Source organism: Herpailurus yagouaroundi, unplaced genomic scaffold (assembly GCF_014898765.1).
Source record: "Herpailurus yagouaroundi ecotype Mexico unplaced genomic scaffold, PumYag 141, whole genome shotgun sequence".
NCBI classification, from domain to species: domain Eukaryota; kingdom Metazoa; phylum Chordata; class Mammalia; order Carnivora; family Felidae; genus Herpailurus; species Herpailurus yagouaroundi.
This window is the reverse complement of record NW_024412396.1, coordinates 2,486,350-2,509,637: the sequence shown is the minus strand read 5'-3', so window position 1 is coordinate 2,509,637 and position 23,288 is coordinate 2,486,350. Positions and strand designations below refer to the sequence as shown.

The window sequence follows — 23,288 nt, the reverse complement described above, 5'->3', positions numbered from 1 at the left end:
TTTGTGGAAAGGTTGAACAAGGTCAAAAATGTCCTTAGAGGGCACTGACCCAGCCCCGCCCTGCAGGTTCCTGGGGTCGGATGCCTCTGCCCCCCCACCCCCACCCTTCCCATGCCCCTTGTTAACAAAAAGGAACGATTTGAAGGGAATTCATATATAATAATTATAATAAAAATATACATTAAACAAAACAAAAAACCCAAACAAGACAAATTTAGCCGAACTGCCAGCACCGTTCATCCCACGCTCCCCCCCCCCCATAACCTCCCACCCCTGACGTCCCTCTCCTCTCACTGCCCCCACAGGGTCTCACTCTCCCAAGTCCCCGGTACCATGACCACCTGTGGTGGCCAAAGGAGACTTCAAATGGGTGGACTGGGTGGGGGAGAGGAGGCAGGACACCGGCAGGATGGGCTGAGGGGCAGGGGCATCAGGAAGTGAGGGGCTAACCTGACTGAGACTCACCCAGGCACCCTGCCATCTCACTGAGGCCAGCTGAGGCTGCTGGCTGAGCGTTGCCAGCCCCTGGTCAGTCACCTCCCTAACTAGGTGGCCGTGGCCGCCCTCATTAAGGTCCCAAGTCGCCAGTCCCTGGATATGTGTTGTCTCTGCTGCTTTCTCTGGGCTCCCCACCCTTCCCATACGTGTACTCTGGTTGGAGGAAGGGCACCAAAGTGGAGGAGGTGTGTGAGTAGATGTGCCTCTCTCGGGCCCTTCCTGAGAGCTCCAACAAAACATGCCCTTCCCTGGGTACCACAGTCCACCTTGCCGTGTCCCTGCTGGCCTGGCCTGCCCGGCCCCTGGCCATCCACTCCCACTGCACCTCCCTGTTAGCCTTTTGGTCCTGTCTTGTCCCCTCTGACTGCTCTGTTCCTTGGTCCCTACCCCAGCTGCCTGCATTTGAGCAAGATTCTTTCTCTGTGGCCTTCAGGTTGACCCCCAGGGCTCCAGACAGTCTCTGTCCTTGGCCCCACACCACCCCGGTAGCTGCACCCCCTGGTCTCAGCTCCTCTAACCTTGACATCCCCGGCTGAAGCTAACATTTGTGGAGGTAGGGCCGTCAAGGGTTTCTACAGCCCCTTAATGGCTCAGGCTCCTTCTGGGGAAGTTCTTGGGGCCAGGTGCAGCAGAGGCAGATCTTTGCAGAGAGGACTGACTCTGAGCTTTCCTCCCAAGGTCTTAGGGTAGCTGTGCAGCCCCCACCCACTCCTACTCTCTCAGGGTCTCCCCCCACAGCAAAATTATATTCCTTTTAGCCAGAAAGAGTGGTAGGAAGCTGCCAACGGGGTGCGCCTGGGGGCTCGTGGGGCTGGAATGCCCAGAGCCTCATGAGGTCAGAGTTCAGAGGTTGAAGGTACATCAGGGGATGGAAAAGGAGCAGATGACCCCATTTGACCTTTGCCAGCGAGGTCCGAGGGTTCTGCCTTCAAGTGCAGAGCCAAGACATTCAGATGGGGCTGGACACACACCAAGCAACAGAGGCCCCCCCCGGGGGAGGGGGGGGCAGGGGCTGGAAGGGGCGGCCCCTGATCAGCCCCCAGGGGACCCATCTAGGGAAGAAGCAATGCCAGGGTTGAGGTTGAGAGAGGCAGCCGTGGGACAGAAAAGAAGGGAAGTGGGGAGCAGGATAGGGAGGGGGCTCGGGACAGGTGGGAGCAGCCCACCCACCACCACCTGCTGCCACTGGCCTTCAGGGGCAAAGTCCTCGTGGTAGGAGTGGGCGGGCGGCAGTGGGGGTCAGACCTTGTCCAGCAGGGAACGCTGGCAATAGAGCAGTCGTTTAGGGGTCCCATGGCGTCTGAAGAAGAAGACGGCGAGGCCCACGGCCAGCACCAGGAGCAGCAGCAGCACAGGCAGCACCACGGCGGCCGCGCTCACTGCCCCGCCACCCTCTTCGTCCACCTCGATGATGATCACCTCTGTCTCCTCCTCAGTTCCCTCATCTGGCCGGCCCCCCGATGAGGGGCAGCCCATCCAGTCCCGCAGGGCTGACTTGGGGTAGCCTGGCTCTACCTTCAGCTTCTGGTTGTTGAATTTCCAGTATTTGTTCCCCTTGTAGAAGTAAGTGAAGACTGCAGGGGTCAGCAAGAAGGTGGCAAGGAGAACAAGGGATGGGGGCAGCATCCAGAAGACCCACAGAGAGAAGAACAGAAGGAAAATCTGTGAGTGGAGTGACCCGGTTGAGCTAATCCCCAACCCTTTCCGAACATCGGGTTCCTCAGCTGTAAAAGGGGGTAATTCTAGTGGCTGGCAGCATGGTGGTGATTAGGTATCCGATGTGCACAAAGCACTTTGCTCAGAGCCTGGCACACAGCAAGGGTTCTGCTGTTCTCATCATCACTGCTTTCTACGTGATACTGTCCATCTTTCCTCCTGTTCTTCCTTAACCCCCTGTCCTCATATCCCCCCCCCCCCCCGCACAGAGACCCTCCCCCGCTTGCCGCTTACCTTCATCGCTGCCCATGAATGACCCTCTGGGAGACTCAGGGATTCCTTCCCAGACCTTGATGTTTTTGGGGTACTCGCTGTCCACTGCCCTGAGCTCTTCGTTGAAACGGTAGTACCTGGAGGAGAGGAGAGGAGGGGAAGTGGTCGGGCTCTGGGCATGTCCTTGGAGGGTAGCAGGGCCCAGGACTGAATTCACCAGCGAGCAAAGGGTGGCTGTGGACAGGGTGCAGGACAGGGGTTTTGAGTAATGAGGGCCTGTGGCCGAAAGTGGCGGAAGGTGGGGGTGGATGGGAGGTCCCAGGCTGCAAGGAGCCACCAGTAGCCTTTAATGATAGTGCCTGGCAGCTGGGGTGGAGGCACGGCGCTGGGGGCAGGAGGCGCCAAATGACCAGGTCTGAAATGGTGACCCGGTCACTTCCCACTCACTCAGCACCTAATGGAGGCTGTCTGTTGCTAGGCAATAGCAGAGGCTCAGCCAGCAACTTCTCCAGGGAAACATCCCGGGGGTAAAGTGGGTCCTCCTGTAGGACTGAGAGAATCTGGTGGTGGTATCTGAGGAGAGAGGCCTCGGGTCAAGAGGATGGGGTCTCACTTGTTTCCCCGGAAGAAGTAGGTCTTTCCATTGGGCATCCAGAAGAGAGCAGCATCAATTTTGTCAGTAGGCAGTCCTCGGCCCAGCTCCTTGATGTGCTTGGGGTAGCCAGGTTCCAGGGAAGCTTCGTCAAACACCCAGTGCTTGTCTCCTGGGGAGGAGAGAGAAGGGCACGATCAGGGTTCCACTTGGGCTCTTGCGGCTCTGGAGAAGTCGAGTGGAATCCACTCTTTCAGGGAGACTCTCCCCACACCCAGAGCACTAAGGTAGAATGCCTGGTTACCTTTGAAGAAGACAAACTTGCCATCCTTCCTCTCGTAGGCAGTGTTAATGGATGCGGGCAGGCCCCGCCAGAACTGGCCGATGGGCATGGGGTATCCATCCATCACCTGGTTATTCCTCACCCTCCAGAACCAGCGCTCCTGGAAGGCATCAAGGTGGGGACAGGGTGTTATGTCTTGCAGCTAGTCCTCTGGCTCAGTCCCCAAAGCTTCCCACTGCCTCAGCTCTAGTTCTTAGTCTTCCTGCTGCTGTTTCCACCCAGCCTGCTGGGCATAGAGCCCCCTTGCCTCCCAAACCAGCTCACTTCTTCCTCTCACCTTGAAGACAAACATCTCCCCTCGGAGCACGGCCACGGTGTCAAAGTTCCCGTCGCAGATGTTGGGCCCATAGGTGGGGTTTTTGGGCTTGTCAGGGACAGAGGGCCTGGAGGTAGTCCTGGGTTGAGGGGGCATCTTGGTGGGAAACCCTGACTCACTTCCTGGTGTAGAGAACATGAAAGGCACTTTAGACTTTGTGACAGGGGAGAGGAAAGAACAGATATATGGGCAGACGATACCCTTGCAAAGATGTGGGTGGACCTTTAGAGGAGGCTGAAGCAATCAGCTGGGGCAGGACAGAAAAGGTGGGATCAAAGGTGAGAGAGGAATAAAATATATAGAAGAAATAGGGGTGCCTGGGTGGCTCAGTCGGTTAAGCAGCTGACTTCGCTCAGGTCATGATCTCGTGGTTTGTGAGTTTGAGCCCCGTGTCAGGCTTTGTGCTGACAGCTTGGAGCCTGGAGCCTGCTTCAGATTCTGTGTCTCTCTCTCTCTCTCTGTCCCTCCCCCGCTCATGCTCTGTCTCTCTTTCTCAAAACTAAATAGACACTGAAAACAATTTAAAAAATATACAGAAAAAATAACGTAAAAACAAGTGGGAGTGTAGGGTGGGTGGAGGCAGGGCCTGGCGGGGACGGGAGAAGACTGTAGGACATGGGAAGGAGAAAGGGTGCACGGGCCAGAGAGACCAGGAGGGAGAAGGAGCACATGTAGGCATACATTACTCACCATACAGTTGCTGGATGCCCCGGCGGTCGTCATCGGGCAGCACGAAGTTCTCTGTGTCCATCCACTGGTAAAAGGGTGCCATGATGGCCGAGGGATCGTTGGAATGTTCAAGGCCCAGGGCGTGGCCCAGTTCGTGCACAGCCACCAGAAAGATGTCATTCCCTGGAGGGATGGGGATGATTATGAGGGCAGCCTGGGCCCCTTCCCTCAGACTCTCTGCTTTCCCACCAGAGGCTTCATTTTCATACCCGAGGCTGGGCCTGTTATGTTTCCCACCCAAAAAGCCACCAAGCCAGTCAGCGATCTGTTCTGGTTGGAGGTGAGAGAGTGCTCTGGGGCCAGACACCAATACCAGGAAGATGTGTATTAAGGGGAGCTGAGGTCCTATCTGGGCCCCAGTTTCTCCCAGGAGTTGGAGGTGCCATTTGCCTAGAAAAGTGGGAAGTCTTTGACTGGGAAGTCAATGATTGGGTGAGAGAAGGGACCAGATGTAAATAGCTCAAAATAAGATCCCTGCTTTCACTGGAAGTCAGACTAGGAGATGTTTGTAGCCCAGAGACTGTGGGGTTTGAGGTTTTGGGAGGAGGCGGGAGACCCCCCATGAAAACGATCACTGACTCTCCCCAGAATAAATGAGTCCCAGGGCTACCTCGCTCACCATTCAGATCCTCATTCCTGACAGTCCAGGGCTCGGCAGAGTCAAAGTGGGTGTCCCCTCCAATGTTGGGGCCTGGGAAATAGGCATGTGCCAGGAAGCCACCCTCGCCATCGAAAGGTGTGCTGTCACCATGGAAGCCCTCAGCGAAGAAGATCATGATGTCGGCCTGCTTCTCATGGCCCTCTCGGATATAGGCATAGGGTACCTCTCGAAAACGAAGTGGTGTGGCACTCTCCCACACGCGGAATGCCTTGCGAATGGCCTCGAATGTGGCATGCTCTCCCACCTTGGGGGTGTAATTCTGGATGCTGAGGTCCAGCCGCACGGGGAGAGGATGGGAGTGTGTTAGGATAACAACGTATAAAATTCTCCCTCCTTGCACTTTCCCAGGTTTGCGTGAACCGCCCAGCCACCTCTGCTGACCTGGCTCTTCCTGCTGCCTCACGATGCCTCAGCCCCAAGAACTGAGGGCTCAAGGGACCCACAGGCTTTGGTTTTCTGGCCCTGGGAAGTACCCCCCGCCCCCCAGGCTGCACCTTTCTCCAGGATTAAAGCCCCTTTCCTCCCCACTCCCGAGGACGCTTCACAGGAACAGAGGTGAGTAGGACAGGAGTCCTCAGTCTGTAAGTACAGTTGACAGGAAGGGCAACCCTGATGGGAGAAAGGCAACTTGCCTGTTGGACTCACCAAAAAGTGATCTCATTATGCTGCCATTTGAGGCCCTGGATGGCATAGCGTTTCCTTCGAACATTGGCCTTGATCTCAGCTCCAAACTTATCGGGGACACCACAGCGGGGGCGCCTCATGGCCCTGGGGTGTGAGATTGCAGTCAGGATAGTGTATGAAAGAGAAAGGTCTTCAGAGTGGGGGAGTGCCTGGCCTCAGGGTCAGTGTGGGAAAGGGCCAAGGTTATGAGGTCAGGGTGGATAAGAGAGAGTCTAAAAAAAAAAAAAAAGTGGGAGTGTAGGGTGGGCGGAGGCAGGGTCAGGTGGGGATGTGGGGGGAGACTGTAGGGCATGGGGGAGGAGAAGGGATGCACGGGCCAGAGACCAGGGGAGAGAAGGAGCACATGTAGGCATACGTAACTCAGAGTCAGCGTGCGGGGTTGAGGTAGGGGGCAGGAGTCAGGTAGCAACCTCTCTGTGCTCTGTGGGTGCTGGGCAGAATTCCTGCCAGGGCCTAGCACTTACTTCATGGTGTCGGCATCAGCCTTGCCCGTCACTCGCAGACCGTAGAACCTCTGCATGGCAGCGATAGCAGCTGAGAGGGACTGGGGTGAGCGCTGCGTGTGCGTTCGCAGATCCCCCGGGGGCAGGTAGCCATACTGCTGCAGCCAGGCCTGTAGGGAAAGAAACGTGGCTTAGAGCATCCCCACTTGGCCCAAGGGGAAACTCTACCCCCTCACGGTGTCTGGCACGCACCCTTGGCTTAGGAGGAAAGGGCGACGAGCTCCCAGCCTGGCTCTGGCAGTGGGGCTGGAGGAATTCCCAGGCTGGACCTGAACTCTGGCCCAGGCCCCAGTGGGACTTGCCTTCTTGGGGCTGTGGGCTCAAACAGGGTACGGAGCCACAGCTCTGGACTTTGGCTGTGAACTCTCTTGAGAATGGGAACCCAGATGGCTCGTCTTCTCAGAGCTGAGATTCCTCCAGCACTTTCCTCCTCTGTGTCAGTGTTCTTGTAAATATAGCATGTCCTACCTGAGAATGGGTTGTGCCCCTGATGGGTGGAGGTGGGGAGGCTGAGGGGGCTCTATTTTGGTCCTGGCATGAGACCCTCTTGGGACAGGGATGCCATGCTTCCAGGACCCTCACAGCTGAGATCTTTTTGGAAAGGTGAGCAGAAAAGGAGCTAGGGCTGAGGCTGGCTGCTGAGAGGGGGAAGCCGGGACGTTTGGAGGTGTCGGGGGTGTGATCCAGCCACTGAGCCAGGATCCTGCCACTGTTCCCATCCGAGCATCTGACCTAGGGCATGGGACCTAAAGGCCCTTATTTAAGGTTCTCAGTACGGGCAGTGGGAGATGGGGGAGGTGGTAGAGACTCGGTGACTGTATTTTACTTAAGGTATGTTGTGAATTGTTCATAATATAAAAGCTGGCATGCTGCCTTAAAATAAAGTTAGGTTTTTGGTGTTTGACTGAAAGGTATGCAAACTACAAAGCCCTGCTGACTGGGGGGGGGAGTCAGCCTTTACTGTAAGAACAATGGAGTATTTTTCTAAAGCCTGAAAAGTAAAATGAGCCAAGGTGTATATGGAATATGAAAATGCTGGGATTCTCTAGGGGAGATACTACCCTGGTCCCTGTTCCAGCTTTGCCTTCTTAAGGAGTCCAGAGGGGGCCTGCACGTTGCCTGGGATGGAATCTGGGAGTGCAGAGGGGTGGAGGATGCTGTTGGGCACCACCTCTCTTATCCCAGGTTGTCAGGATGGATCTTCATGTGGCCCTTCACCTCTGGGCCCGGCCCGGGAAGTGGAGCAGTGCTCCTGCATTGGGGCTGGGGGTGATTCAGGAGCAGCTGACTGGAGACATGTGCCCGCAGGGGCAAGAATTGCAACAGGGTTCTGGGAAGTGATCCCCCAAGGCTGATGGGAGTTAGGGCCCAAGATGTAAACAACCCAGCCTTTCCCCAGCCAACAGGCCTGGCCTGAATAACCTTAGCACCACCCGGCTCTGAGAGCCCCTCCTCAGGGGTAGAGGAGGGAGCAAAGTTTAACCTCTGCTCTACCACAGGAGAGCAGAGCAGGGTGCTCCAGAACCCGGCTACTCTCCCCACAAGCTGTAGGCTTGCTTGCCCTGACCTGCGCTGGCTGATGCCACAGCTAGTGCCCGTGGGAGGTTGCAATGGCCTGTGCCCAAGTATGCAGGAAACTCCCTTTGCCCTTGGCCTCACCTGTAGGGTACACACACCCCAGGCTTATGACCCCGGGTGGGGGAGCCACTACTTCAGCTTTGGAGAAGCATGGGAGTGGCCTACTCCTGGAGCTGGCAGTCAGGAGGACTGAAGTCAGGCCCCCTCAACCCTCAGGGAGCAAAGCTGAGGGGATTTCTGCTAGGGCACAATGACAGAATAGAGGGTGGCAGAGAGGTGGAGAGAATCCACATCTAGGAGCGGTGGGATCAATCCCTCTCCCCCGTGAGTCTTTCAAGAAAGTAAGCAGGTCTAAATATTCACACCCACAAAGTACCCCCCCCCCCCGACCCCCACCATGCGCAAGAGAGAAAAATGGAGATTTAGGCAAGAAAGGGACTTCCCTGGAGTCAAAGAGAGCCACAAAGCCTGGAAAGGAAGTGCCCCCATCCCTCTCCTCCCAGGCCTAGGCTCTGAGCAAAGCAAGAACCACAGAGAAGACTAGGAGGTGAGGCTGGAACCACAGAAGAGAGGACTCTTGTGTCTGCGGCTGGGTGGGGGGAGGGCCAAGTGCCAGACAGGCCACGAGGAGGAGAGGGCTGTCCTGGAGCTGGTGCAGGACTCTGGAGGCCTGGTGGGAGGGACCCGGCTGGCTGAGGCCTGGCCACCCGAGCTCACCCTCTAGATTGGCCTGGAGAGGGAGCAACTATGTTAGGTCAAAAAACTCAGTTGGCTGGCTTTGTCTTGAAAACTGAGTGGTCTGAGTATTCCCCTAGGGGAAAACTCAACAGAACCCCTCCCACCTCTGGCCTAGGAGTCCTGCAGAAGGTGGGTAGGTGGGTGGGTGGGTGAGGGGAACTCTGGCTCTCCAGCAGGCCCTGGATCAGAGCCTCTGGGCCTGTTCCTCCCTCTGTGGCCCAGAAGCAAATGGTGGTTCTGGCACTGGGACTGCCCATGACCCACTTAAAACAGAGCCAGGGCTGCCGCCCCTCCCCTAGGGGGGCCTAGTGGGGCAGGGGAGGGAAGGCAGGGCAGGCAAAGTTGGCAGGGGACAGCCCCTAGATGTCCAGACTCCTTTTGTTAGGGGCTCTCCTTGCAGACCTCCGATGAAGACTCCAGGCCTGGAGAGAGGATGCCTCCTCCAGCAGGACCGTGTCAGGCTGGGCCCCACAGCAGATTCGCACTCTCCTTGGCCACCCCCTCCCCAGGGCCACGCTTTTCTTTTTAGCCTCGGATCCCTTCGGGACAGAGAGAGTGTGTTCTTTCTGGAGATGTTTCCTCCGGGGGTGGGTCCAGGGCCAGGACCAGGAGGGAGGAAGCCAAGTCCAGATCCCCTCCCCCTTCTGGGGCCCTTCCCGGCCCCTCCCGACCGCACCCAGGCCCTGCCGGGCTGAGTGGGTTGGGATGGCCCAAAATAAGAAGCTGATCAAATTCGTCTCCCACCTTCACCCCAAAATAAGAGAGAGAGAGAGAGAGAGAGAAAGAAAGAGGAAAAACCTCCCCAGACAACTCCCACGCGGCTTCCTCCCGGGCCGGTGGGCCAGCGTCTGGGAAAGAGTTGGGGGGGGGGGTCGCCGGAGGCGGTAGAGACCCTGCGGGGTGCCCTGGGCCTGGCCCTCTCACCCTACTCCCCGGTGCGTTGCCCTCAGTCTCCCTGCAATTAACACAGAAAAGCAATTAACAAAAGCAACAAAAAGAGCCCAAAGGCGTCGCTGGAGGCGGGTGGTGTGAGTGGGGGTAGAGGCAGGAGGCGGCTGCTCTGCCGGCCGAGCCCCTGGCTCACAAGGAGAGCTTTGTGTGTACGGAAACGCGGCCAGGGCGCCAGCTCCGCGACCCTCGACGCCAGGGCTCCGGGCCGGGGACACAGAGGGGTCCGCTCGGGGAGGCGGGGTGGGTCGGGGGCCGGGGCCGCCAGGCCGTCCAGCCCCGACCCCACCTGGCGGCGCCTGCATCCACGGAGGGCCGGGACCGCCCGGGAGGCGCTCAGCGTGGGGGGCCCGGAGCCGCGGCGCCGTCCACCCGAGCCTCCCTGGCAGCCCCAGCGCCGGCGGGCGCGGGCGGGAGAGCGCTGGAGGGTTGGAAAGTTGAAGAAACAACGATCTCGCGCACATGACAAGGAACCAGGGCAGCGCTGGGTCTGAGCCGAGTTCAAGTATTTACCAGGCTCCCTCCTGGTTCCGGAGCTGAACTCACAGCCCGGCAGAACCGGGAGGGTTGGGGTGGGCCCCGCTGTAAAGCTCTTCCCAGGAAAGGACTGGGGAAGAAAGTTGGCGGCGGGTCGGGGGTTGGTTGGGGGGAAGCAGAAGTTGGATCGACTTGGAAGTTTGGAGATGAGCAGGGAAAGGAAGGGAGGGGGTTCCTGCGGGCCGGAGGGCCAGAGACCTCCGGCGCCCTGCTCTCCAAGCGGGGGAGACCTGGGAGACCCCCGGCTCGCCTCCCCGGCGGGCGCGACTCCCGGCAGGACTGGAGGAGCTCACTTACTTCGGGGCTGAAGCTGCTTTGGGCCGAGCTGAGGGAGGCGAGCGCGGTGGCGAGCGTGAGCAGGGGGAGTAGCAGACCGCCGGCGGGCCGTGGGGCAGGAGACATGGTCCGCGACTGTCCCGGCCGCCAGCCGTGCGGGCTCCGCGGTGGGGCCCAAGCTCTGGGGTCGTGCCGCCACTCCCTTGGGGCGCCTTTGTCTTCGGTGGGCGCTGAGTTTGGATTCCTAGACCGTTGTCCGCTTGGAGATGAGGGGATTGCTCTTGAAAGCGCCTGTTGGCTCGTCCCCTCTTTTCTGTTTTTTGATCTTTCTTCTGCTTAGTCTGCGAACTGGATCCGCGAGCCCTCTCTCACTCTCTCCTCTGGTCCCTCCCTTCTCCCACAGCCTCTCCGCCCCCGCCCCAATGCCCTCCTTTCCCGGTGCGGACGTGGTTGTTTCAGCCTGAATCCAATTACAGCCAAGAGCCGGGTAAAAAAAAAAAAAAAAAAAAAAAAAAAAAAAAACCCTAAGTTGCCTTTCTGTGGTGGAGGCTGCCATCTGCAGGGGTTGAGGCCACAGCTAAGGACGGGGGTCTGGGGGGGGGGGGGGGACCCAGCGGACGGGATGTGGGAGACTTTCTCCCCCTAAGCATATTTTGGGTGGCTTGAGTCCTCTGGTATTCAGCATTTGTCTCACCTCAGAGTGGGAAGTACTGGGAAGCCCAGTGGTTGGCGCAAACGAGTTCAGAGTCTAGGATGACGGTGGTGAAGGTCTTCCATGTCCAGGACACCTGGGTTGGGGGTTTGTCCGCTGAGACCTGTGGCTCAACCAAATTGAAACTTTTGCCCCTGGATCTTGACAACCACCTCCATCCCTCTCCTGCTGCAAACATGCAACGGTAATACAATCCACCCACCCACCAACAAATTGCACAACCACATTGGGTCTGGGGGTTCTTATGGAAAGACAAATGCACTCCCTTAATTATCATCATTTGCAATCTGGCTGCTCCTTAAATTAGAGCAGGCTGGGGAGGAAAGAGGTACAAGGCCATGGAATGTGGGGAAAGGCAAATCAAATTTAGGGAAACTGTTAGACCAGAGAGATTGGGAATTAGGACTTTGGGGGTTTAGCTCCCCCTCTACACTGGAAAAAGGCAGTTCCCTGAAGACTAAAGTCTTCAGGGACTGACTAAACTGATAACAAAATGTGGAGGGATGCAGGAGAAGGGAAGGGCACGCTGAAGTGGATAGTGGGGGAGAGAGACAGATAAGAGGTTGAGTTAGATCTGGAAAAGCAGCACAACAGAAGCAGGAAAAGTGTGGGAGACAGAAAACTCGATCATCAGCGAAATCTAAGATCCCAGAATTGCATTGGTCAGCGAGAGAGGAAGGAGGTTGTGGGGGGAAGAAGGGAGGGAAAGAAAGCAAGGAATAAAGGAGGCTGGACAGAAATTAGGTCAGGTAGGAAGCTCCAGAAATTCTAGAGATCCAGGAACTATCACAAGTTTGTGGCAGGATAACAGAAGAAAAGCCCAGTGCTCTGTATTGTAACTGGAGCAAAGGTCCTTTTCCCCCAGAATCCGTGATCCATTAAATGAAAGCTTTCCCTGGGTCCCGGACAGCTAACAGGTTTGTGGGAGATATATGATGGGTATTAGATACCTATGCCATGGTTGACTGTTTGGGGGCTGAGCACCTACCTCCAGGGCTCCCCCTACACAAAGTGCAGTTGGGAGGTACAGGCCTCTTTCTAACCAACCTCTGGAATTTTGCCAGAACCAAAGAAACCTCAGAATCCAACTCTTTAGCAGAACATGCGACGCCCAAGTCTGGTTCTTCCCATATCAGTGTTCCCAGTGGGGGTATCCTCTTGGGCCATGTATCTGAAGCTTAGGAAAACTGACACCAGTTGCTTGCCAAGAAATGGACCTCAGCCGGAAAGCCTTTTTTATCAAAACATTTATTAAATGAATAACTGCACACAGCCTGAGCTGTGTATGGGCTGTTAAAGGCTTGAGTGCCTAGCTAACACCAGGAAAACTGCTGCCCCTTTTTCGTAGCAGTTCGCAGAGCAGCTACTGTTCATAGTTGGGCCAGTCCTATGGCTCGTGAAGGAGGGAAGCATCCCAGAGCGAGGTTCCACTGAATTGGAACGGAGCCAGTGATGAGGGCACTAAGCCAACTCTTCCAGGCAGTGATCTTACAGGCTGTTCTTTCTGGTGTCCAAACTCTTGTGCCGGGAAGACAGATGGGGAACGTGAAGGCTCTCTTCTGACCAGGATGAGGCATACAGGTGATAGAGAAGAAAGCCAGAGAGAGGCTGGGAAAGGGAGACAGGTATTGCTTTTTATTGACTTGGTAGTGGGTTCTGCAATAGAGCCCCTTTGGGTTTAAGAGCGTTTTTCTGTTTCCCTTCTTCCTGCAACTTCTGCTGCCTGAGCTGCCATGCCTGTAAGCCAGCATCCATTTCCTGTGACAGCAGTACAACTCGTCTCTGAAACAGACAGGAAAACAGGGTGGATAACATCTGGGGCTTGGGCTCTGCACATATATCCTTTCACTCACAGATCAAAGGCAAAAGTTTCAGCTGGAAAATGACACTGTTGAGTGGGGAGGGGGACCAGGTCCTGGGTTGGGAAGTAGGAGGAAGGAGAATGTGTAGCAGAAGGTCTACCACTGGTTTCCACCCTCGGAGTGCTCACTCCATTCCCCCCTCCTCAAAGCACTGTAAAAACCTTGAGCTGTTAAAACCTCGGTATGGGGGTACGAGTTAGCTTATGTGTCAGTACAGTTCAAGACAAATTAAAATGTAAAGTTTTTTCCCTCCAAGTACACACAGGTTGCCCTGGCTTGGGCTCTAGCCACTCACTGCAAACTTCTCCCTTTGGGCTTTTCTTCGAAGCTGGCCTTTCATTGGAGGTGCAGGGCGGCCATCTGCAGAAAAAAAGACAAGTATTAGAGATGGCTGACAGCACTTGTGAAGGCACTGTGACAGGGACAAGGGAAGAACCAGTCTCTAGTTCCTTTCTTCCACTTTCACACCTGTGATGGCTTAGTTCTCCAAAACCCATCCCTCAGTGTCAAGGGTAAGATATGCCAAGAATAAGCTCTGAGGCACACTCCTACTCGATTTCACTTACCCCTCATTGTCCTGGAATTCAAGGTCCTTTGAAGTGCTGAATCTCATTTTAGCTTTAGAAACCCCCCACTCAAGCAATCTGATCACCGTTCCACTCTCCATGAATCTTTGCTGAATCCCATCTCACTCCATAATGAAATACCTTCTTTTCCTTTCCTTTCAGCCCAGTTCTCATCTTTAGCTCCCCCCCCCCCCGCCCAAGCCCTATCTGTCCCAGAAACCATTCTCTAACCTTTTCAACTCTGTCAAATCTCTTTCTGAAAGAAGTGCATATTGGTTATTTATTATTCATCTATTTGCCTTGGGACATTTATTGTACTATTGCTTTTTTTGTTTGTTTGTTGTTGTTGTGTTTTGTTTTGGCCTTATGTGGCACTTCAGATCCTCTTGGAAAGGGGTAGAGCACTGAACTATTATTAATTTTTTTTTTTAATTTTTTTTTCCAACGTTTTTTATTTATTTTTGGGACAGAGAGAGACAGAGCATGAACGGGCGAGGGGCAGAGAGAGAGGGAGACACAGAATCGGAAACAGGCTCCAGGCTCTGAGCCATCAGCCCAGAGCCCGACGCGGGGCTCGAACTCCCGGACCGCGAGATCGTGACCTGAGCTGAAGTCGGACGCTTAACCGACTGCGCCACCCAGGCGCCCCTGAACTATTATTAATTTTTAAAGATCTCATGCCGTTTTCCCAGCCAGACTTTCATGGATTGCATCCCTAGATTTCACTGTAGTGCAGGGTAGGCACACAACCACATAATCAAAATTCTATAAATATCTGCTGACTTGGTGAAAAGATGCAATATCTGACCTGAAGTAGTTAATAATGGAGCTGAAGAAAAAGGACACTTACTTTCTACAGAGTAAGAAGCAAACAGTGAAAAGTCTGCCCAAAAGTTTTGTGGAAACTGAGAGATACAATTAAGTAATCCAAGACTACAAGTTAGCAAGTAAAGAAACCTGAATTAAGACTCAATTCCAGAGTCTTTCCAATATTCCATACTACTTCTGGGAGGTGCTAGGCTTCCTACAGTAAATAACGAACAGAAAAACCTTCACCATCCTCTTCAGGATCACACTTCTATAGAATCCAATAGGGTATTAGTATTCAGGTCTCTGTGCTGTTGAACGGTGCCTGGCTCCCGCTCAGTTCTAGTCCTAGCTTTGCTATTACCTAGCTGTTTGATCACGGGAACTCTGAGGCCTCAGTTTTCCCACCTGTAACTGGAGTCCCATATAGGGAATGGGGAATGGCTTCAACTTTTCTAACATCCCTCCCTTCTAGGTCTAATATCTGTTTTTTCCTTCTTCCTTTCCTTTTCCTTCCTTCCTTCCTTTTTTTTTCAAGGGAAGAGATTTTTCTGAAGGGAGCCCGCCATCCTCAGTCCTCACCCTTCTACCCCTCTCTTCTGAGATGTTCATTTAGGCAGCCTTTCAAAGAGTTCTCCCTGCATCTGGTACCAAATTCTCAACAATGTACTCACCAGGTAGAATGGTGGGTCTTTCTACCTTTTTAAAAATCGTCGCCCCTGAGAAACGTAAAGATCTTGTCACTCCCTCCCCCGGGGCGCCCCAAGTTAGAATTATCTTCTCACCCCACAAGATCCTGTCTAGCTGCACTTTCTATAGGCATAATTTAAAATACAAAGTAACCAGGCTGCTTCTCCCCAACTCCAAATATAAAGTTCAATACTATGTTCACTCACACACATCCCCGCCTTAACCCCCTTCTCCCTCCCACCCTCAGTCCAGGGACGTTCCATCTCGGCGAAACTCTCTTAGGGACAGTTAACTGTCAGATCAGCGCTCACCCGCGTAAGACCAGTCTGGGAGCTCCGTAAGGGGCCCGTAGCCAGAGGGGTTAGCAGCCAGGCCCTGCCTGGGTGGAGAAAAACATTCCGGTGAGGATTCAGCCCACCTTCTGGCACCCCAGGACCCCCTTAAACCAGTAACTCACTGGAGTCGCCACTGACTGCCCGCCCGAGCCGCCACGCTACTGTGCAGCTTCCGGACACCTGCTGGGAGAACAGGGCAGAGTTGGGAGAGAGGCCGTGCACTCAACTCAGGGGTCCTAGCCCTGCCCCCGCGGGCCCTTGAGCCCACCGACTCCACACCCACTTACTCAAAAGCAGGGTACCTAAAGCAGCCATGCTGAAGTCGCGGAGCCGGAAGTGGGCGTGGCCCCGGTGTCACGCGCTACGCCGCATGGGAAGTCGGAAGCCGCCATCTTGAATCTGGTTCTCAATCACGGGCCCCGCCATCTTGGGCCATTGTACGGAAGAGAGGGACAAAACTGCGGCCCTAGTATTTAGGCGACAGTGGTTGGTCTGCGTATGAATCGTCAGTACTGGTTACATCCTCAGTGGAAGTCGTGTCCTAGACTGAATCGTTCTGAGCTGCTCCAGCGATCTCTGCGCAGCGGTGTCTAGTCCTTTGAAATTTATGCCATTATCTTAGAGGAGTTCCCTTATTCTGTCTTCTGCATCACTGTAACATGTTTTTCCTCAGCCTAGGTGTCAAATCCAGAATGAATCGGAAAATTTGGGTCTCCGTCCTTATTTATTCAACACAACTGAAGAGCTTATGTGGCAAGCATTGTACTAAGTGCTGGGGATTCTGCAAAACAGACGTCATCACTATTCTGATAGCGTCCCCAGTCTAGCGAGAGAAGACAATGATGATCACCCACATTACTGTAACAGTACCGTTGAGATTCTAGCAGGTGCACAGGGATGCAAGAGCACCTGGTTCCGGGGATCCCAAACAGATCAGGTTCTGGCCACTTGCCACTGACAAAAATCCAAAGGCAGACAGACAGTGGTGAAACCAGAAAGGGATTTAGTTCAGTGAGACCAACACCAGGAAGACAGAGATCAAGTGTCTAAAAGCGCTGAAAATACTTCCAGGTTTATACAAGGAAAATGAGGGGCAAAGGTGGGCGAGTACCTGCAGGGGGGCAGTGAAGGTCAAATCTATCAGCGTTTTGCTTAGAGTCAATCATGGGTGGTGTTTTGTGTCTCGGGACAGTGCTTATTGCTTGGGTTGTTTCATTCTCCTCAGAGGTTGCTATGCCCTCAGGGTCTTCCACCTGAGCCAAGAGACTGGCTGGAAAGAACCCAACCAAAGGGGCGCCTGGGTGGCTCAGTCGGTTAAGCATCCGACTTCAGTTTAGGTCATGATCTCCCAGCTCGTGGATTTGAGGTCTACATTGGGCTCTGTGCTGACAGCTCAGAGCCTGGAGCCTGCTTTGAATTTTGTGTTTCCTTCTCTGCTCCTTTCCTGCTTCTGCTCTCTCTCCCTCTCAAAAACGAATAAACATTAAACAATTAAAAAAAAAAAGTTTGAGGTCAAAATGAAGGCAGCAGAAGTCAGAAGTCCTCCAAGATGAGTGTTGGCAAGTACCCATTTGTAGCTATAATGGGAAGTTGATCTGGAGAAAGCTGAAGGCTTTCTTGGGGAATAGGTCTTGGAGCTAAGATCTGATTTCAGTTTTACAAGGTCTACCACCACATATTGTCTAATATAATCCTTACAGCAACAAGGCAGGTACAGAAGTACCCCCTTAACCATGGTTTCAGTTTCTGCAGTTTCAGTTATCCACATTTAATTGCCCTATAGAAGCAGATACTCCTGACAAATTGTGAGGTCAATAGTAGCCTAACGCTAAGTTACAGTGCCCATATTTCACCTCACTTTATCTTCTCACCTACAAAAGAAAGATGAATATGGTACAATAAGACATTTTGAGAGAGATCACATTCACATAACTTTTATTACAATATATTGTTATGATTTTTATTGTTATTAATCTCTTACTGTGCCTGATTTTAAATTAAACTTTATCATACGTATGTCTATATGGGAAAAAAAACCCATAATATATACAGGGTTTGGTACTACCATGGTTATAAGTATCCACTGGGGTTCTTGGAACGTATCCCCTGTGGATCAGGTGGGACTACTGTATTGGTACATAGAAAACACAGATCTGTGGCTCCTTCCCTCTTTTGAATAATTTATTTGTCTTGGGGAATTCATTTATCTTAATTTTTTCATAAAAAGCTTAGGGGCACCTGGGTGGTTCAGTTGGTTGAGCGTGTGACTCTTGGTTTTGGCTCAGCTCATGATCTCATGGTTCCTGAGTATGAGCCCTGAGTTGGACTCCATGCTGATGGTGTAGAGCCTGCTTGGGATTCCCTCTCTCCCTCCCCCTCCCCCCCTCCCAAAATTAAATAACCTTAAAAAAAAAAACAACTTAAGTGTCCAACTTGACTCAAGTCATGATCTCATGGTTCATGAGTTCGAGCCCCACGTTGGCTCTGGGCTGACAGCTCAGAGCCTGGAGCCTGCTTTGGATTCTGTGTCTCCCTCTCTCTCTCTCTGCCCCTCCCCTGCTCTTGCTCTGTCTCTCTCTCTCTCTCTGTCTCTCTCTCAAAAATAAATAAACATTAAAAAAATAAAAAAAAAAACCCTTAATATATCACATCTTAAAACACTGAAGTAAGTACGGATGCTTTATAAACGATGAAGCTCCTACAAAAGTGCCCATTACCGTGTGCTAGGCTAGACACTTAATGCGTGCTGACTGGGGGAAACTGAGGGAGTGGTGCAATGGCCTATCTGGAAGTTTATCATTTCCTTCTGCAAGACTGGGAAGTTTTTCCACAGGAGGTGGCTCTGAGCTGTGCTTTGAAAGAGGGGAAGGGTGGATCCTGGTTTAAGAAGTAAAAGCAGCTGTTTCAATAACAATAAGAGTGGTATAGCTAGGGCTGAACCAAAAAAAGGATGGGAACAAAAGAACCTTGACTAGAAGCCAACAAATGGATCCCAAAATACTAGGCAAGGGCAATAAGACAGTAAGGAACTATTACCATCTTGCATTCATACACTTCATTTTCACCTATCAAAACACTTGTATATAAATGATTTCACATGATTTTCATAATACATCTGTAAAGTAGATAAGACAGTCCAGGAAGCAATCATACAGATTGCTTGTAGTTTTCAGAGATCAGGAAATGGAATCAAAACGTGGCTGTGGATTTATAGTTTGACAGTTGCAATAGTGACTGAATGCTACTTTCCCAAGCCTGGCTCCGTATACCTTTGGCTGTTTCTGAGATAGACAGCTGAGGTAGACAGCACTGGAATCCCATTACATAGTTCCCAGTTGGCAAATCAAATAGTAGAAGCCAGGGGCTGGAAAAACAACCTTCGTGTCAACAGTCAAGATTGACAGGAAAGATGACAAGCTGGCTACCACCATCACTATACAAAATAGTTGAACCAGCAATATTCCTCTCTTTCAGTAGCTCACACACTTGGGGGACACCATCGGTTTGCAAAATTATTATTATTATTGTTATTATTATTATTATTTTAAAGATTTTATTTATTTATTTACAAATGTTTATTTATTTTTGAGAAAGAGGTAGAACACGTATTGAGTGGGGCGTGGGCAGAGAAAACAGGGGAACAGAGGATCCAAAGCAGGCTCTGCACTGACCTCAGTGAGCAGCTGATTGCGGGGCTTAAAGTCAAGAACCTAGAAATAAAACAAAAACAAAGAAACCCCCAACAAAACAACAACCCCCCCCCCCTCCAGAAAAAAACCCTCGAGATCAGGACCTGAGCTGAAGTCAGATGCTTAGCCGACTGAGCCACCCAGACGCCCTTAAAGATTTTATTTTAAAGTAATCTCTACCCCAACGTGGGGCTCAAATTCACAACCCTGACATTAAGAGTCACACACTCTACTGACTGAGCCAGCCAGGTGCTCTGCATTTGCAAAATTATAAAAAAGGGCACACACATGAAGGTGAACAAATAATGTGAACAATATAAATTCTGTGTGCAGAAATGAACACGTGCAATACTTGAATATCTATGGGAGTCAAGGAGCCAGAGCTGGAGAACTTTGGGGGACAGGATGGGAAGTTTAATTGGGAAAACTGAGAAATGTGGGAGGGGAAATGTCTTTGGAAGGAAGACGAGTTCAGCTTTTGACGTGGTTAGTATGCTGTGGACAATCCGTGGGTTGTAAATAGCAGGAAATATGGTTTAGGATTTTGAGAGAGAGAGAGAGAAAGAACATTAGTGCTGACAGCTAACATCAGCAGCCTTCTCAGGGACCTCATAGAACACTGTGGCAGGAGAAAAAAGGGTCTGGCAATTGGACAGCTCTCCTTAATGACTTCATTAGACTCATGAACCACAGGAAAGTGGCTTTGTCATTCCAAACTAGATGTTCTTCAACCTCTGGACTTCATCTGGCAAAGGCTGGAATTCAGAGCAATGGGAAGCATCAGGAATCTGAGCTTCATGTCTTTCCTCTCTTAAACTCCTTGCTTCTCAGGGAATACAGCCTGTATTTTGTTTTTAATATTTTGCCACCCACTCATGTTTTGGTCCAGTATGTTTATTCAAATATCCTTCTGTGTGTTCCGTACACAGTAGCTTTTGTACAAATACACTATTCTAAGAAATTAGGTGCTTTTAATTTTATTTATTAAAAAAATTTTTTTAATGTTTATTTACTTTTGAGAGAGAGAGAGAGACATGCACACACAGTGCAAGTGGGGGAGGGACAGAGAGAGAAGGAGATGCAGAATCCGAAGCAGGCTCTAGGCTCTGAGCTGTCAGCACAGAGCCCGTCGTGAGGCTAGAACCCAGGAACTGCAAGATCATGACCTGAAGAAGTCCGATGCTTAACCAACTGAGCCACCCAGGTGCCCCACATGCTTTTTATTTTTTATTTATTTTTTATTTTTATTTTTTTTTTCAACGTTTTTATTTATTTTTGGGACAGAGAGAAACAGAGCATGAACGGGGGAGGGGCAGAGAGAGAGAGGGAGACACAGAATTGGAAACAGGCTCCAGGCTCCGAGCCATCAGCCCAGAGCCTGACGCGGGGCTCGAACTCATGGACCGCGAGATTGTGACCTGGCTGAAGCCGGACGCTTAACCGACTGCGCCACCCAGGCGCCCCATTTTTTATTTTTATTAAACTAAAAAATTTTTTTTAGATTATTTATTTTGAGAGAGTTTGTGAGCTTGAGCAAGGGAAGGGTAGAGAGAGAAGGAGAGAAAGAATCCCAAGCAGGCTCTGAGTTGTCAGCACGGAGTCCTATGTGGGGCTCTAACCCATGAACCCCACGAGATTATGACCTGAGCCAAAGTCGGACATTTAACTGACTGAGACACCCAGGTACCCCCAATTTTTTTTTTGAATTAAGTAATCTCTATGCCCAACATGGGACTCAAACTCAGGACCCCGAGATCAAGAGTCACTGACTAAGCCAGCCAGGTGCCCCTGGGAAGCTAGGTGCTTTTTATCATCGAGATGAATAATGATGATGTTGGAGAAAATATCAGTGAAACTGACTCAGGGTGACCAATTCCATTTCATTTAGTAACTCTTTCTCCTTTTTACACGCTTATGACCAAACTGAAGTTTGAAGAGCAAACTATTTGGGAAGTATCTATTTTACCTTCCTTCATTATCTTCCTCTTTAGGACCACTCAACAACAATCACTGTCAACCCATGCAAGAAATGTGGCAACTAAAGGCCACCCCTACACAATACGTTGCTTTGCATATTATTTCCTTAACACACAATTTATTGTAACACATTCCTTTTCTTTCCCCATGGCTGCTAAATCAATTCGGGCTAAATTTTGTGTTCAATCATCCAGCTTCAAGATGGGTAAATTATGACCTTGGGCTACTTTTTTCTTGCAGCTGGGAAATCTCTCAGCTGTGTGTCATTTCACCAGAGTGGTCTTTTAAAAAGAAGTCACAGAGCCTGATGCAGGGCTCGAAATCACAAACTGTGAGGCCATGACCGGAGCCAAAGTCTGACGCTTAACTGATTGAACCACCCAGGCGCCCCACACCAGACTGGTCTTGAAGGTGGGTAGCTCTTGGTGAATTTCTGCAGAGTGGCAATGCTGGCTTTAAAAATGCCACAGTTGGACTGTCCAAAAGGTGTACAAACGATCGTATTATTTACAAGTCATCTTTTAGCCTTAACACATGGTGAAGCGTTTCCAGATCCCTTTCCTTGAATCAGCTCAGCAACACCCTTTGTTGTTGGGTCCACACTGCCACTAAGACTTCAGATGAAAGATGCTTTGGGCACTCCAGCCTCTCCGACACCCGGGAACGGGATATTTTTGGTTAAGTGCTGCCTCCTGGCGGCAGCTCTACTGCCCGACACCTTCCCCTCCTGGTGGAGACCACTTCCTTTAACTGGGGATCTCGAAGCTGATGCAACAGCTTCTCCGAGGGGGCGGGGAGTTGAGACGCCCATCCGAGAGACCCCTCCCCTGGCTCCCGGCGGGCGCCGCTCCCTTCCTCCTCCCCCACGGCACTTTGCAGTCCAGAGTCCCTCCGGAGTTTCAGCTTTGCATCTCGGGGCCGGAGGCGGGGTTGCCAGGGTTTGGGGCTCTGGCCCGACCCCCGTCGGGCAGCCAGCGCGAGCAGGATTGGGAGGGTGGGAAGAGGAAGCTGAGCGTCCCTGGGGCGGAGGACGCGCCCAAGGGTATCCGCAGACCCTTCCCTGTCCCAGGGGTTGTGCAGCTGTGCCTGAGCAAAGAGAGGGCAGGGGAGCGGGTTGCAGGCCACCTCGGCTCTCGGACACTGGCGCCCTTCCCTTCACCCACCACGCTCCCCTCCTCCAGCGCTTCCTGAAGCCCGGGGAGGGGCGGGGGCTGCTTGGCCAGGGGGAAGGAAGGGAAGGGGACGCCGGGTGGGGTGGGTTGCTGGTCCCTCAAGGCAGACCCCGGTTTGGCCTCCGTATCCAGACCTGGACGTCGGGGGCGACCAAGCTTTTAAGAGGAGCATTGAGGGTGGGCGGCGGCTGGGTCGGGGTTTGGGAAGGCGAGGTCTCGGGGCTGCGGATACGGAACACCCAGGGGCCAAGGGAAAGAGGGTACTAAAGGGAGCCGGCAGGGGAAGGCGAGGCGGGGCTGGGGGCTGGGGAGTGTGGGAGAAAGGGGCAAAGGTGAGGTCGGCCTGCTGGCTGGACGGGGGCGGCGGGGTGTGGGGCCAGGGTCATGGGGGAGGGGAGAACTGCGGGAGGGCGTCCCCTACGGGGTTTGCGGTTCCACTCTTGAACTCGCCTGCGTTCTCCTGAACCTGAGCCTCGCCTCCCTCTGCCTAGTCGTCGCTGAGCGGCCGTCGCATCTTGCTCTCGCAGTGCGCAGACCGGTCACCTGAGCCTGGACGTGGGGCCAAGCGGCCGAGAGCTTTTCGGATCCGGGAAAGCGCGTTTAGATGCGGGGCCTTTTGTTTTCCCATTAATGAAACAAGTTCAATCCGAACCATTCTAGGCCTCCCAGTAAAACAAAATGATACCCTCCCACTCCTTCAACCCATTACTGTCAAAAGGAATAAATACTTCCAGATACGACTTGCTTGGTTTAGGAGCCAGAGCAACAGACGCATATAAGTGGGTCAGAAGGGCAAGTTCAAGGACGTTCCCAGAGCCCAGGCTGCTGGGAAATCAGTCTAGGAGGAACAGCATTGTTTATTCATTCCTGTATTCTTCCAGCAATTATTCTCGACATGTGCTCTGCCCTGGGGATACAGGGTGAAGAACGCCCCGGTGGTGCTTTCTTTTAGTGAGGGAGGCGCCCACAAACAGACGAACTCTGGGGGTGGTCGTGCCCTTGAAGAAAGTCCAGCATGGTGAAGGCGTGAAGACCGACAGAGGGAGGAAGTTGCTCCATCACAGACTCCTCAGGGAAGGCCTCTGGTAGTATGGTGTCTAAGCATAGACCTGAATGGAGTGAGCGAAGGGATGACCGATATCACAG

The 23,288-nt window shown here is 52.6% G+C and overlaps 2 protein-coding genes and 1 long non-coding RNA gene across 10 annotated transcripts; 1 reads left to right on the top strand and 2 right to left on the bottom strand.

Moving 5' to 3' along the window:
- MMP14 (matrix metallopeptidase 14) lies at positions 1-10,458 on the bottom strand. The gene is made up of 10 exons (XM_040476616.1): positions 10,354-10,458; positions 6,217-6,365; positions 5,714-5,836; positions 5,027-5,334; positions 4,369-4,530; positions 3,640-3,800; positions 3,324-3,462; positions 3,041-3,191; positions 2,449-2,564; positions 1-2,072 (listed from the first exon to the last, which is right to left on the bottom strand). The coding sequence occupies exons 1-10, from the start codon at positions 10,456-10,458 to the stop codon at positions 1,738-1,740; spliced, it is 1,749 nt and encodes a 582-aa protein (XP_040332550.1). The 3' UTR covers positions 1-1,737.
- LOC121031492 (uncharacterized) lies at positions 2,059-21,451 on the top strand. Its single transcript, XR_005790731.1, has 3 exons — positions 2,059-2,162; positions 5,417-5,623; positions 21,211-21,451. It is a non-coding gene; the product is annotated as an uncharacterized LOC121031492 (long non-coding RNA).
- MRPL52 (mitochondrial ribosomal protein L52) lies at positions 12,274-15,969 on the bottom strand. 8 transcript variants are annotated; one of them, XM_040476622.1, is made up of 5 exons: positions 15,592-15,692; positions 15,427-15,487; positions 15,281-15,348; positions 13,202-13,266; positions 12,274-12,826 (listed from the first exon to the last, which is right to left on the bottom strand). In XM_040476622.1, the coding sequence occupies exons 1-5, from the start codon at positions 15,617-15,619 to the stop codon at positions 12,680-12,682; spliced, it is 369 nt and encodes a 122-aa protein (XP_040332556.1). In that variant the 5' UTR covers positions 15,620-15,692; the 3' UTR covers positions 12,274-12,679. The 8 variants fall into 8 exon arrangements, with proteins under 8 accessions (XP_040332556.1, XP_040332557.1, XP_040332558.1 ...); XM_040476623.1 differs by having other exon boundaries at positions 15,427-15,484; positions 15,592-15,646; XM_040476624.1 differs by having other exon boundaries at positions 15,607-15,634.
- Positions 21,452-23,288: the final 1,837 nt, after the last annotated feature.

Excerpts from the sequence above, each read along its gene's own strand:
- MMP14 (XM_040476616.1), bottom strand. The coding sequence starts at position 10,458 with ATGTCTCCTGCCCCACGGCCCGCCGGCGGTCTGCTACTCCCCCTGCTC. Across the intron at positions 2,565-3,040 it reads TACTTCTTCCGGGGAAACAA|GTACTACCGTTTCAACGAAG; the intron begins GTGAGACCCCAT and ends CCTCTCCTCCAG. Across the intron at positions 2,073-2,448 it reads ATTCATGGGCAGCGATGAAG|TCTTCACTTACTTCTACAAG; the intron begins GTAAGCGGCAAG and ends TGACCCCTGCAG.
- MRPL52 (XM_040476622.1), bottom strand. The coding sequence starts at position 15,619 with ATGGCTGCTTTAGGTACCCTGCTTTTGA. Across the intron at positions 13,267-15,280 it reads CCCAGACTGGTCTTACGCGG|ATGGCCGCCCTGCACCTCCA; the intron begins GTGAGCGCTGAT and ends TTTTTTCTGCAG. Across the intron at positions 12,827-13,201 it reads CCCAAAGGGAGAAGTTTGCA|AGACGAGTTGTACTGCTGTC; the intron begins GTGAGTGGCTAG and ends TGTCTGTTTCAG.